Source organism: Theropithecus gelada, chromosome 7b (assembly GCF_003255815.1).
Source record: "Theropithecus gelada isolate Dixy chromosome 7b, Tgel_1.0, whole genome shotgun sequence".
Classification (NCBI taxonomy): domain Eukaryota; kingdom Metazoa; phylum Chordata; class Mammalia; order Primates; family Cercopithecidae; genus Theropithecus; species Theropithecus gelada.
This window is the reverse complement of record NC_037675.1, coordinates 95,817,188-95,831,283: the sequence shown is the minus strand read 5'-3', so window position 1 is coordinate 95,831,283 and position 14,096 is coordinate 95,817,188. Positions and strand designations below refer to the sequence as shown.

Genomic DNA, 14,096 nt, shown 5'->3' with positions numbered 1-14,096 from the left:
AAGGTACTCAGCACAGGCCATGCAGAAATAAGCCCAGATCCGGTGGTGAGCAGGAAAGGGTGGGGATGTGAGTGCTGAGCCACACAGGAGAGATTAATGGAGGCTCAAGCCAGCAAGGGGACGGCCACCACCCCACGCAGTGTTGGCCAACAGCTTCCGGGGCATTTGCTCTCAGAAGTCAAAGCTGATTTTCCAGAATTGAAGTGCTCATTGTTTGGGATGATTTAGGAACAACATCAGCAAAAGCGAATGAACAATCAGGGCTAATAGAATTGTGTTTAAACTCTGTTGGGCTTCCTTGACAGAGGGCATGGGGAGCAAAAAAAGTCAGCAGTGTGTATTAAGTAAAAAAACTTTTTTTTCCTTTTAATTGGCAGTTAATACCCTCAAAATATGTTCTGATTGATCAAGTAAGTGTCCTTCAGCATTAAAATATTAGGATGCAATTGCTAAGGGCTTCTTAGCAAAGTTGAAAGAACACAGGAATCCCAACTCCACTGTCTCCTTAGCATGCAATCCTGAGTGGGCTGTTACAGCTGTCTGTGCCTCAGCGCCCTCACCTGCAAGACAGGTAAAATAATACCTAACTCCTAGGTTACTTTTGTGGATTAATGTGCAAAGCGTCACCCTAAAAAAGTGCTGCTACTTAAATGACCATCAAACATTAATGAATACTGTAGATTCCAAAAGTATTAGTTGAGTGGTGCGGCTACCTTCTTCCAATGCCCAATGCTCTGGCAAGGAACTAACAGAAGAATAAATTACAGATAATCACGCGTTTGTTGCCAGTGATCCTGAGCTGGGAGTCAGCCTGGGATCTTTTACCACGTCTACCAGTAATGTGCCACCTGACACTGGGGACATCCCCTCCCCGAGCCTCAGTTTCCTCACCAGAGAATGTGAGCATTGAGGTCCCTGGAGTCCTGACAGTCTATAGAGCTCTAAGGGCTTCAGGCCGGCCCCACGTCAGCCTTTCACCTGTGTGCCCTGTGCCCACGCCTGATCTGGGGCAGGGGAGGCACAGGGAAAAGGCCCGGGCTGCTCTTAAAAATCACACCTCACATTGAGACCGACGCGTGGAGACTGCGGCAGAAGCAGCAGAGGTGAGGACCCCGTGTGAGCCCCTGTGGCTGCCGTAGCTGATTACCACGAGCTCCGTGGTTTCCAATAGAAATGCATTCTCTTACAGTTCTGGAGGCCAGAAATCCAGAACAGTGTCACCAGGACAAGGTCAGAGTGTCAGGAAGGCCGAGTGCCCTTGGAGGCTCTAGGGGATGTGCCACTTCCTCCTCTTGCAATTTCTGGTGGCTGCCGGCGTTGCTTGATTAGTTGCCCCTCCAGTGGCGGACTCTGTTGTCACACTGCCCCCTCTTCCTCCATCTCTGTCAGGTCTCCCTCCCCCTTCCCCTCAGGAGGATACCTGCAATAGCATTTAGGGCCCACCTGGATTGTCTTCTCCTATCAAGATCCTTAATGACATCTGCAAGGACGTTTCTCCCACAGATGGTAACATATCTCTGGGGGGCGCTGTTGAGCCTGTAGAAGGCCCTTCTTTACCAGTGAGGGGATGATGGGGCCGGAAGAGGGAAGGAATGAAATGAGTGTGAAGGAAGCGCCACCAGGGAGAGCTGTGAAGCCGAACCCAGACCGCACCGGGATGTCGGGAAGGGCCAAGGTGCAGAAGGAGAAGGAAGAGGGTTGGAGGTGGAGGGCCAGCAGCACCAAAGCTCCAAGCCAGGGAGAAACTCCCCCGCCAGGGGACGGAGAGAAATGGTGGGGTCGCTCTCTCAGGGAGTGGCACAGCAGGGCCAGGGCCAGATCTGGAGGTGGGTGTGCCCCCGGGGGGTGCAGACTCACAGCCCCTCCAACAGGGAGCCTCTCCAGGTGAGAGCAAAGTGGAAAAGAGGGCAAAACCCCGACTATCAGGCAGATTCTGCAGCAAAAATGACTTCAGAGGTGACCTGTGTGTAGCCTCAGGAACGGGATATAGGTGGCCTTTGTAAGCTCACCCTGCAACGGTGTCTGGGTCCCATGTCCCCTGTTCCAGACAGAGACAGGCCTTGGCCTCCTGAGGAGGGGCAGCAGGAGGACAGGCCCCTCGCTGAGCCTGGAGTCTCTCTGTACAGCAGGCACCTTCTCCCGAGCACTCCCACCACCAACGTTTCATTCTATTCCTTCCCCGGGGCACAGCTGCGATTTCTCTCTTAGCCCAGGGAAAGGAATACAACAGACTGCCTTATACTGAAGTGAACATGGCTGACCCGGGCTTATTGGGAGCCCCTCCCAAGGGGCAGATGCTCGTTCTCATTATCTTCTCCATCAAGGTGGCTAAGAATGTTTGCAGTTTCTTACAACTCACAAAGCACTGTCTTAGAAGCTATGTCCCCATGAGGGGAGGTAGGGCAGGTATTATCAGGTTCGCTTACAGGTGGTCAACAGAGGGTCAGAGAAATCGGTGATTTGGGGAGCTCACAGAGCTGCTAGGAGACGTAGCCTGCCGTCAGTCACCGCAGGAGGGCCCACCCCAGCCTGAGTGCAGGCGGAATGCTGTGACACTGAGTGACATGGACAAGCCACCATCCTGAGCCTCCCGCTCTCGTTAGCAGAGAATCACTGTCCTTGGCCTGCTGAACAGGGTGTCTGCAGGTGACCGCCGGGGTCACGGCAACAGCTTCCCTCCCTGCCAGGCCCGGGCCCTGAGGTGCTGGAAGTCAGGGGCCCTGAGGTGCTGGAGGTCAGGTGTGTGGCCTTTTGTGGTGTCTGTATGGCCCAGGAAGAGAGGGGCTCCACCGTGTGTGTGCGTGTGTGCGCGCGCGCGTGTGTGAGCGCGCATCTGAGTATCTGTGTCTCTGTGTGATGTTATATGTCAATGTGCCTTTGTGTGTGTGTGTCTCTGTGTGTTGGTGCATAACTGTAATGTCTTTCCTTGTTTGTGTGTGTGTCTGTGAGTGTGTGTGCCTGAGTGCACACGTGTCTCTGTCTCTAGGTGTTTCTATCTAGACTGAGGGTGTGTCTATGTGTTTCTGTGATTGTGTGTCTCTGAGTCGGTGTGCGTCTGTGACTGTGTGTGTTACATGAAACAGAAGCAGATGTAGTGAGAATGAGGGGGTCTAACTCTCTTTATCCTGAAACAAGGACCCCTCACTGGGGTGGAGAGAACCAGTCCTTCCCAGTCACACCCAGGATCCCTCAGGTGGCGCTTGGCAGCTGGTGTCACCACCCTAAGTGCCCACACAAATGGGCTATGGAGCCAGAGCAGCAAGGATTCCAGCTCCTGGTGAGAGATTCCCAGGCCAGGGTCTTGGTAGACACAAGCCTGGTGACTTCAGGCAGCTGGCAATTACTGGGCATCTTCCAAGGGTCGGGCACGGTTCCAGGCCCCTAGCGTGTACGAATTCCTTGACTCCTCTCCTCACTTCTCAGAGGGCGTGTCAAGGAGAGAGGAACCTGGATCTTGGATGGCCATGGGGCTTCCTTCCACCCACACACCCACATGGCTGCACAGCACAGGCTGGTTCTGCTGGACTGAGCCCATCCAGGGAAGAACAGCGAGACCCTCGGGTGAGATCGGACTCACTGGAGACAAACACCTTGACAGGAGCTGGAGGAGCCCCAGGCTGTTTTCCAGGACAGAGGGTTCCTGGACACAGGCACTGAGCATCCCCACACACCCCGAGACTGGCCCATGAGCACGAGAAGCCCTGAGAGTGTGTGGGGGTGGCCTGTGTGCAAGGCAGCGCAGCGAGCCTCTCTGCAGAACCCACAGGCTGCGCTGGGTGAGGAGTTCTCCCTCAGCCTCCTCTGGAGCTGACACTGGAGAGAGCACCGTGAGCCTCCCTGCCTGGATTATTATCTGCACTTAATATAGAAGGAAACTGAGGCACACAGAGTTTTAGCTCCTCTTGGCCAGAGCGAGGATCTGAACCCAGGCGTCTGAACCTTGGTGATCCTGAGGGGCAGAGTGAGTTGGGGGATGGAACTGCGTCTTTTACAAAGTGCCCAGCACAGGGTGGGCACCTACAGAGGGTAAGAGCTGGGGGACTCAGTCAGGTGTGATTTTCCCCTTCTCCTGCCCTCCCCAGGCTGGGACTCCCCTGTGGAGTCCTGGTGTTCACCTGTGTCTCCAACTGTAGAGGCGGAAAGGATTCAGCCTTAGAGATGCCCCCTTGCTCTCCAACAGGCCCCTCTGCCTCAGGCTCCTTTTTCCTTTTTTCTTTTCCTTTTTTTTTTTTTTTTTTTGAGATGGAGCTTCCCTCTGTTGTCCAGGCTGGAGTGCAATGGCACAATCTTGGCTCACTATAGCCTCTACCTCCCGGGCTCCAGTGATTTTCCTGCCTCAGCCTCCCAGGTAGCTGGCATTACAGGCATGCGCCACCAAGCCCAGCTAATTTTTTTTTTTTTTATTTAATAGAGACCGGGTTTCACCATGTTGGTCAGGCTGGTCTTGAACTCCTGACCTCAGCTGATCCACCCACCTTGGCCTCCCAAAGTGCTGAGATTACAGGCATAAGCCAACGCGCCCAGCCAGGCTCTCTTTTTCTTACCCTACTCCTTCGAACCTCCAGCCTGAGTCAGAGTCCGAGACCCTGGTGGACCCCACGGCCACTCCCTAAGGGTCTCAGAGGAGGAGGGGTGCCCTTTTAGCTCTGGCCCTTCAGAGCTTGTTACCCAGATTCCAGAGGACACCGTGTCCTCTCCCCACTGCTCTCTGGACCCCACCTTCCTTCCCCCAGGGGCCTCTGCCATTGAGCGCTTGGTTAGAACTTCTGGCCCGAAAGGGCGAGGTGAATTCATTAACTTCTCTGATGGCCTGAGGACCGTTTCAGTCCCCTCTTCCCTCTCTCCTACCTGGTTCATGGTCCGCTCCTCTACCTGCTGGGGCCCTCACAGGTCCTGAAGCCTTTGCGGGTTCAAAACCCAGCCCTCTCCTCCCCGTCTGAGGTCCCTTCCCGTTGTCCAGCTTCATATTTACATTGATTCCACTTCATTCTCCCAATATTCCCATTTCAAAAGGAAGATGGAGAGGTGGAATTCTTTTTCCGAGGTCATATCGTTGGTGAGTGACGGAGCCTGGATGAGAAGCCAGGCCTGTTGTCACCACTTCCTCTCCCACACACTCATGTTTTTCTGGAGAGAACAACCTCTCCGGGTCCTGTATTGCTGTTAGGCCCAGGGCTGGAACCAGCAATACCTTAGTCTCCCCTGAGCTGACAGCAGGTTCCTCAGCCCATGTTTGTGGCAGGGACCCCCGACCCATAGTGGGGCAAGTCCAGGCCAGGCTGCAGGGGCTGGGGCACAGGTTCCTCTGTGGGCACAGCGCCTGACTCTCCCTGGGGGCTGTCGTTAAGCCCTGGGTCCAGGAGGAACCTTATGGATGTCAGAGCTCCATCATGTCAGTGAGGAGAGTGGCTGTAGGTTCCTGAGACCTGGGACAGCAGGCGCAATGCAATCCTGGGGACCCTAAACAGGGCCCCCATCCCGGAGGAATGGACATCCCACACGGCCTGGGCCCAGGCAGATTCAGCTGGGCCTCACTTGACTTAAGTCCGGTCTGAAAGGAGAGAAGCTTCTGTCCAATCAGGCAAGAGGAGACCTTCAAGACAGCCAGGGTGATCTGAGCCCCCACCCCAGGGGAGCTCCACAGGGGGCAATTAGCAAGGCCACGGGATGGTTTGTCATCATCCCTGTGAGTTGAGGGTCACTACATGACTGTGGTTTTATTGAGAATGTTGTCAAACATCCTAGGATGCATGGCAGAGTCCCCCACAGCATAGCACTGCCCAGCCCAGTATGTCCACACGGCCAGGATCAGGAGCCCTGACATCCTCCGGGTCTGGCCAAGAGCAGTATCCAAGGTCCCAGCCTCTGAGGAGGCAGTATTACAGCTCTACGCAGAGCACTTGGCCAGCAGTTGGTGGCCTGTCGGCTCCCGGTTCTGCCTGACCAGCTGTGTGGCCTTGAACAAGTTACTGAACCGCTCTGAGTTTACCTTTCCCATCCTACGAAAATGAACAAGTTACTGAACCCCTCTGAGTTCACCTTTCCCATCCTATGAAAATAGAAATTACAAGACATACCTTTAGACGAAAGGCAAAGTCTGCGATTGCCTCTAGAAACAGGGCTGTCCTGTGCTTTAATCAGCAGCATTCCCCAGGCCAGGAATGCCACAGGGCGCAGACAATTATCAAACCAGGCTCCAGGGTCCTGTAAGGTGAAGGCTATTGCAGTTGGGAGGTGAGGGAGAGGCATGAAGTGTGTGGAACCTGGGGAGAGCCTAGACAGAAATCAGGCAGGCTGGATTTACACAGCGCCTCTGAGCCTGGCGGTGTGTCACGGCACAGTATCCTGTCCCTCTGGGGACAGAGCTTCTTTGTCCATTAAATAAGGGAGGTTAATGGAGATCTCCAAGGACTGTTGTGGTGTGTGGAAGTCATTGCTGATCCTGACTTAACCCACTTCCTTAGTAACCCTGGGCAAGTTCCTTATGCTTCCTGTGCCCCCGTTTCCTCTTTTCTAAAATGGGGGCTGGACGCCGTGGCTCATGCCTCTAATCCCAGCATTTTGGGAGGCCAAGTAGGGAGGATCACTTGAGGTCAGGAGTTTGAGACCAGCCTGGGCAACATGACGAAACCCTGTCTCCATTAAAATACAAAAAATTAGCCTGGCATGGTGTGCACACCTATAATCCCCGCTACTTGGGAGACCGAGGCAGGAGAAACACTTGAACTCGGGAGGCGGAGGTTTCAGTGAGCCGAGGTCATGCCACTGCACTCCAGCCTGGGTGATAGAGCTAGACTCTGCCTCCAAAAAAATGAAATAATATGAAATAAAACAAAATGGGGCTGTGGCACTTGCACCTCAAGGTCATTACAGAGTTAAGTGGAGCTGCAGAGAGCAAGGACTCAAGACCCAGCTGGCCAAGCTGAGGGATGCTGGCTTTTCCTGTTTGCTGACCTTGGGCATGAGCCTAACCTCTCTGGGCTTTGGTTTCCTCATCTGTAAAAGGAGGATAGTAGCATTACCACCTCACAGGATTGTTACAAGAAAGCAATGAGTTAACACACGTGTGTGCTTAGAACAGTTCTTGGCATATGCTAAGCACCTTCTACATGCTTGCTATCTTTCTGATTCTTTCAATGATGATGATGTAGGAAAGTGCTTGCAACGGGCTGGGCGCATGGTGGATGTTTAATAATTCATGGTTGCATTCACACGATGTCAGTCCCTGGTCACTGGGAGTCATCCTGTGCCCTGACTTGGGGCCTGGCCTTCTGTCTCTGTCTTGCAGGACAATGCCATTCTCTGTCTCATGGGGTGTCCTCCTGCTGGCAGGCCTGTGCTACCTGGTCCCCAGCTCCCCGGCTGAGGATCCCCAGGAAGATGCTGCCCAGAAGACGAATACATCCCACCATGATCAAGGGGACTGGGAGGACCCTGCTTGCCGGAAGATCTCCTATAATATCATCGACCTCGCCTTTGATTTGTACAAAGAGCTGGCTGATCTATCACAAACCAGCAATATCTTAGTCGCCCCAACGAGCGTGGCTATGGCCTTTGTAATGCTCTCCCTGGGGAGTAAGGCTGGCACTCGCACGGAGATCCTGGAAGGCCTGAATTTCAATCTCACGGAGACGCCTGAGGCCAAGATCCACGAATGCTTTCAGCAAGTTCTCCAAGCCAGGCCAGACACCCGGCTCCAGCTGACCACCGGCAGTAGCCTGTTTGTCAACAAGAGTGTGAAGCTAGTGGACACGTTTTTGGAGGATATCAAGAAACTGTACCACTCAGAAGCCTCCTCCATCAACTTCAGGGACACCGAGGAGGCCAAGGAGCAGATCAACAACTATGTGGAGAAGAGAACTGGAAGAAAAATAGTGGATTTGGTCAAACATCTGAAAAAAAACACAAGTCTTGCCCTGGTGGATTACCTTTCCTTTCACGGTAAGGTGGCACCACCTGCCCAAGCCCGTTCCACTGAAATAATCCAAACATATTCTCAAACTACTAGTTCTTAAGCTTTCCTAGACAACGTACTATGAGATATGGCAGGGCAGGGCATTTAACATGGATTCTGCAATTTTCCAAACACAAACAGTAAAATACTTTCCATGATCAAATAAGATTGAAGAATGATGAGTTCAAGACAGCCAAACCATCATCTTCCCTACAGACCTTGTCAGAGCCTTTATTGTCCTAATACTCATTGGAAATCCCTAACAGGTAGGGAACAGAATATGAAATGCTTCCCACATGCTAAAGCCAGAAAAATGTTTTGTGGCACATGCATAAAGGGATAGTTCCATGGAAACACTGTAGACGGCTCTAGTGTCCCAGAAGCAGCGTCAGCTTTGTGGTCTAAAATATTGGGGTTCAAACCCTGCCTCTACCACTTACTAGCTTTTGATAAAGGACAATGCATTCTACCTCTCTGAGGTGCTAATTTCCCATCTTAGCATGGACAAAATAGCATCCTTGTTGTCAGGTTGTTTTAAGGATTAAACAAGTGACAAAGACCGTGGGGACAATGTGTGGCATACAGCGGGTGATAGACTCTTCTGTATCTCAGGCTGCCTTCCTACCCCTGAAGGGTTAAAATGTCTGGGTCCTGGGGGCCCCAGGGCATTCTAAGCCAGTTCCCACTGTTCCAGGAAAACAGCACAGGGGAGGGGAGGTGGGAGGCAGGGCCAGGGGCTGCTTCCTCCACTCTGAGGCTCCCTTGCTCTTGAGGCAGAGGAGGGCAGTAGAGAGCAGCCAGGCTGCAGTCAGCACAACTGAGGTCCTGGCTCCGCTGGGGCCTTAGGGCAGGCCCCCATCCCTCTCCAGCCCCAGTCTCCTCCTTCTGTCCAATGAGAAAGCTGGGATCAGGGGTCCCTGAGGCGCCTGCCCACTGGGCATGCCTCGATGGTGAAGCTTTCTTGGTTTGGCAGAGGGGAGGCTGCCTAGGCACCTGCGTTTCCCCTGCCGCTCTAGGGAAAGGCCTCAGGAGTAGTAAGCAGAATGTGTCCTTGTATCTCGAGGGAGCCAGCCCTCTGCATGAGACAGGAAGCCTCCAGGCAGAGGTGGCAAGGCATAAGGAGTTCCGGTTTTCCTCATTAACTTTCATTAACCATTCCCAAGCCACTATAGGATAAACAGAGTCAAATATAAATGCTGCTTAGAAACTCTGGATTCTTCTTTATCTTCAGGTGATTCTCACAAAAGCTCTCCAGCAGCCGGATAGTTTCATTTGAATCCCATTTTACAGAGGATGAAGGTGAAGCAGAGGGAAGTGTCTCGTCAAAGGGGCTCAGGGTTCCTTTCATTCACACACTTCCACCCTTTTATCGCATACCTGGGTGATGCCCACCTTCCTTTTTCTTCCCAGGCAAATGGAAAGATAAATTCAAGGCTGAGCGCATTACGATAGAGGGCTTCCATGTGGATGATAAGACCATCATCAAAGTGCCTATGATAAACCACCTGGGCAGATTTGAGATCCACCGGGACAAGGAGTTATCCAGCTGGGTGCTGGCACAGCACTATGTGGGGAACGCCACTGCCTTCTTCATCCTGCCCGACCCAAAGAAGATGTGGCACTTGGAAGAGAGACTGACCTACAGCCACCTTGAAAATATCCAGAGAGCCTTTGACATAAGGTGATTTCCAGTGCAGGGGCTGAGCTCAGACCTTTGAGCCATGTCAGGAGTGAGGCCCATCAGGACTGGCCAGAGGGCTGGGGAGGGTGGACCCCACATCCCTGGGTCACAGCTACTGCAGCCGACAGAGGCCACCACTGAGTTCAGGTAGCGCCATCCATGGTCCATGAGGAGGTAAAGGTCTTGTCACTCCAGCGTGGACACTCTCCCTTCCCAATATCCAGTGCCCAGGGCAGGGACAGCAGCACCACTACACATTCTGGCAGAACCAAGAAGGAACAGATGGGCTTCCTGGCAAAGGCAGCAGCGGAGTGTGGAGTTCAAGGGTAGACTGTCCCTGTGGGGATGGGGGAAGAGCCCGTGTGGCTAGACCCAGAAAAGCAAGGGTCGGAATTGGAACAGCCAGGGCATGTTAGCAGAAGGCTTGAGTTTCTCTGTCACTTTATCGGTGCTGTTAGACTGGGTGCCCTGTAGTAAACGATACTTGAGCATAAGCCACACATTAGTGTATCTGTGCATTCGTAATTATGCCCATGTCCTCTTGATCTGGTTTATTTTTATTTTTACGCTGTAAAACCAAGATGAAAATACGAAAGGTCTCAGGTTCATAGCAAGTATGGAGGCTGGAATTTCTCTGTCCCATGCAAATGCCTCCTGAGGTCCCTGCTTCAGGGGTTGAGAAAGAACAAGGAGGCTGAGAGAGTAACTGATCAGAGCCCAGAGCCAGGCTGCCCGGTCACACCAGACCCTGCCCGGGGCGGCTCTGTCTCCCCATGGAAAACAAGAGGGGAGCACTCAGCCTGGTGTGGTCAGTCTTCTATCATACCTTGAATGGATGTCACTGGGTACTGCTGCCAGCCCCATGTTCCCCTGGGTGTGAGGCCCTGGGGATGTTCCAGGCTGGGGGCCAGGTGACCCAACACTACAGGATGAGACACGCTTCCAGGACACCTAGAATCTGCCTGGAGGGCTTCTCAACGGAGGTGGCATTTCAAACTGCCTTAACAAGATGATTAGTTTGGTATTAACATTCTTTGATTCTGGGTATAGAGGAGCTCAAAGAAAAACAAACCAAGGTCAACTTCCGATTGCTTTATTTTATTTTTTTTAATTTTTCTTTTAGGTTCAGGGGTCCATGTGCAGGTTTGTTATATAGGTAAACCCTGGGGGTTTGTTGTGTAGATTATTTCGTCACCCAGGTACTACGCATAGTACCCAATAGTTATTTTCTCTGATCCTCTCCCTCTGACTTCTGATCTTGATATGGGTGAGGACACGGCACTAAGCGGTAGAAACAGTCAGGAAAGAAAGCGCTGGTACTGTGGTGGGTTCCAGAAGAACAGGAGAAATGCTGCTCCATGCCTTGATTCTCTTTCCTGCATGGCAGGTCTGTCAGTCTACATTTCCCCAAACTGTCCGTTTCTGGAACCTACGAACTCAAGAGAGTCCTCAGGAATCTGGGCATCATCAAGATCTTCAGCAACGAGGCCGACCTCTCTGGAGTCAGTCAGGAGGCACCCCTGAAGCTCTCCAAGGTGACGTCACCCAGAAGACCGTGTCGTCCCCTGGTGTCGGCTGGCAGATTGTGTGGCAGTCACAGTTCCATCCTGAGGCTGAGGAAGGGGCTAAGAGACACAAATGAAGACCCAGGCTGAGCCCTGAGGATGCCCGAGATTCACCGAGACGGGCCACGGCCAGACGGCGGAGCTGGGGAGGTGCCTCCTGTGCAGCTGCCACTTTCAGGGCCTCGCCTGCTATTGTGTCACTGACCCTTTGCCCAGGACCTTCTAGTTCTGGGCCTTAATTTATCCGTATTGATACAAAAAAGCTTAGGCTCAGTCCTTTTGAAAGCCTTTTTGGCCCCTCTCATCTGTGAGATTTGGAGTTTTTGGTGCATCACCAAGCCTGAACCAATGAGTGATTTGAGCAAAAGATGACACTAATTTAGGAAAACTAAAGGTGACCAAAGAGCAACTGCAGTTCCGTGAATGGCTGCATTTTTTCGGGGTCTGGGCACCGTGAAGGTCACTGTCAGAGTCCACGTCCCCAAGGAGCTTAAAGCCGGGTACTAGAAAGGAGAGAGCCCTGGAGGCAGATGTGCAGCGGGGAGTTGTGGGTGCATCCTGAGCAGGGGAGAGGCACTTGTAGGGAAGGTGGACAGCGGGGAGCCAGCCCCATCACCCAGAGCCTTGATGGGGAGCAAGGCCTGTGTGACAGGGAGGGAGAGGACGTGGAGGGTCAGGGCCACCCGAGTGGAGAAAGGCTGGAGTGAGTGCCTCACCTCCCAGGATACGGCTGTCCACATGGGCGTTGCTCCAGGCCTGGGCTGGGGCAAAGCCCAGCCTCGGAACATATCTCTGCTTCTCTCCGCTCCAGGCTGTGCATGTGGCTGTGCTGACAGTTGATGAGAAAGGGACCGAAGCCACCGGAGCCCTCCATTTGGAAGAGAAGGCCTGGTCTAAGTATCAGACAATCATGTTCAACCGGCCCTTCCTGGTCATCATCAAGGATGACATCACCAACTTTCTGCTCTTCATTGGAAAAGTGGTGAATCCCACCCAAAAATAACTGCCTGTCACGCCTCAGCCCCTCCCCTCCATCCCTGGCCTCCTCCCTGGATGACATTAAAGAAAGGCTGACCTGCCCCCTGCCTGCGTGTGATTGCAAACCCCTCCCCTGTTGTTTCTGAGTCTCCCTTTGTGCGCTGAGGCCGTGTGTGGACTCCAGGTCCCCCTCAACTGTGTTCATGGAGCACCTGGCTGGGCAGGCACGTGCTGGGCCAGGATGGAGGGGGCTGAATCCTCAGTTTAAGGGCCTGGACCTGGGAGCTTATGGAAGAGCAAGGGGCTACCAGGAGTGGCCGCCAAGTGTGGGTCACCCGGAGAGAGCCGGGCCTGGGCCTGAGTGCTAGGAGAACGCTGTGGCACTGTGGGACCCAGAGAAGCCACATTGCTGAGCCTCCTGTTCTCATAGGCAGCATGAGGAGAGAACGCCCCCACCCTGTGAGTGCAAAGCAGGCTGTCAGAGGTGTCGGCGGGGCCACTGCCACACCTTCCCTCCCCGCCAGGCCCTAACCCAGGGGTCGGGGAAGCCAGATGTGCAGCCTTTGGTGGCGTCCGTGTGGCCCAGAGTGAGAGGGGCTCCACCGTGTGTGTGTTTGTGTGTGTCTGTGTGTGTGTGTGGCTGCGTGGGTGTGTCTCTGTGTGTGTGTGTCTCTGTGTGGGTATATCTGTTTGTGTCTATGTGTGGGTCTCTGTGTGTGTCTGTGTGTCTGTGTATGTGTGTGTCTCTGTGTGTGGCTGTGCGTCTCTCTGTGTGTGCACCTGTCTGTGTGTATGTGTGTGGTTGCGTGGGTATGTCTGTGTGTGTGTGTGTGTCTCTGTGTGCGTATGTCTGTGTGCGTGTGTCTCTGTATGTGTGACCATGTGTGTCTGTGTGTCAGTGTCTGTGAGTGTGTGTGTTTGTGTCTGTGTGTCTAGGTATTTCTGTCTTTGTGTGTGTCTGCATATGGCTGTGGATATGTATGTGTGTGTCTGTGCGTTTGTGTGTTCGTGTGTCCCTGAGTCAATATGAATCTAAGTCTGTGTGTCTGAGTCTATGTGTGTTAGGGTCCCTAGGTGTTCCTGTGTGCTTGTAGGTGGTTGTGGGTGAGGCTGTGTGTACGATGTTTCTCTGTTTGTGTGAGTGTGTGTCTGAGTCTAGATGTGCCTGTGTGTCTAGGTGTTTCTATCTAGACTGAAGATGTGTCTGCGGCTGTGAGTGCGTCTGTGTGTGTGTGTGTTTCTGTGATTGTGTGTCTCTGAGTCGGTGTGCGTCTGTGACTGTGTGTGTTACATGAAACAGAAGCAGATGTAGTGAGAATGAGGGGGTCTAACTCTCTTTATCCTGAAATAAGGACCCCTCACTGGGGTGGAGAGAACCAGTCCTTCCCAGTCACACCCAGGAGCCCTTGGGTGGCGCTTGGCAGCTGGTGTCACCACCCTAAGTGCCCACACAAATGGACTAGGAAGCCCAAGCAACATAAATTCCAGCTCCTGGTGAGAGATTCCCAGGCCAGGGTCTTGGTAGACACAAGCCTGGTGACTTCAGGCAGCTGGCAATTACTGGGCATCTTCCAAGGGTCAGGCACGGTTCCAGGCCCCTAGCGTGTACGAATTCCTTGACTCCTCTCCTCACTTCTCAGAGGGCGTGTCAAGGAGAGAGAAACCCGGATCTTGGATGGCCATGGGGCTTCCTTCCACCCACACTCCCACATGGCTGCACAGCACAGGCTGGTTCTGCTGGACTGAGCCCATCCAGGGAAGAACAGCAAGACCCTCGGGTGAGATCGGACTCACTGGAGACAAAACAGCATGGCAGGAGCTGGAGGAGCCCCAGGCTGATTTCTGGGACTGGGGGTTCCTGGACACAGGCACTGAGCATCCCCACGCCCCCCGAGACTGGCCCATGAGCACGAGAAGC

The 14,096-nt window shown here is 53.3% G+C and overlaps 1 protein-coding gene across 1 annotated transcript; it reads left to right on the top strand.

Annotated features, from left to right (window-relative positions):
• The first annotated feature begins 1,540 nt into the window (after positions 1–1,540).
• On the top strand, positions 1,541–12,279 carry LOC112629037 (putative alpha-1-antitrypsin-related protein). Its single transcript, XM_025392476.1, has 5 exons — positions 1,541–1,675; positions 7,289–7,941; positions 9,365–9,635; positions 11,023–11,170; positions 12,012–12,279. The coding sequence occupies exons 2-5, from the start codon at positions 7,293–7,295 to the stop codon at positions 12,201–12,203; spliced, it is 1,260 nt and encodes a 419-aa protein (XP_025248261.1). The 5' UTR covers positions 1,541–1,675; positions 7,289–7,292; the 3' UTR covers positions 12,204–12,279.
• Positions 12,280–14,096: the final 1,817 nt, after the last annotated feature.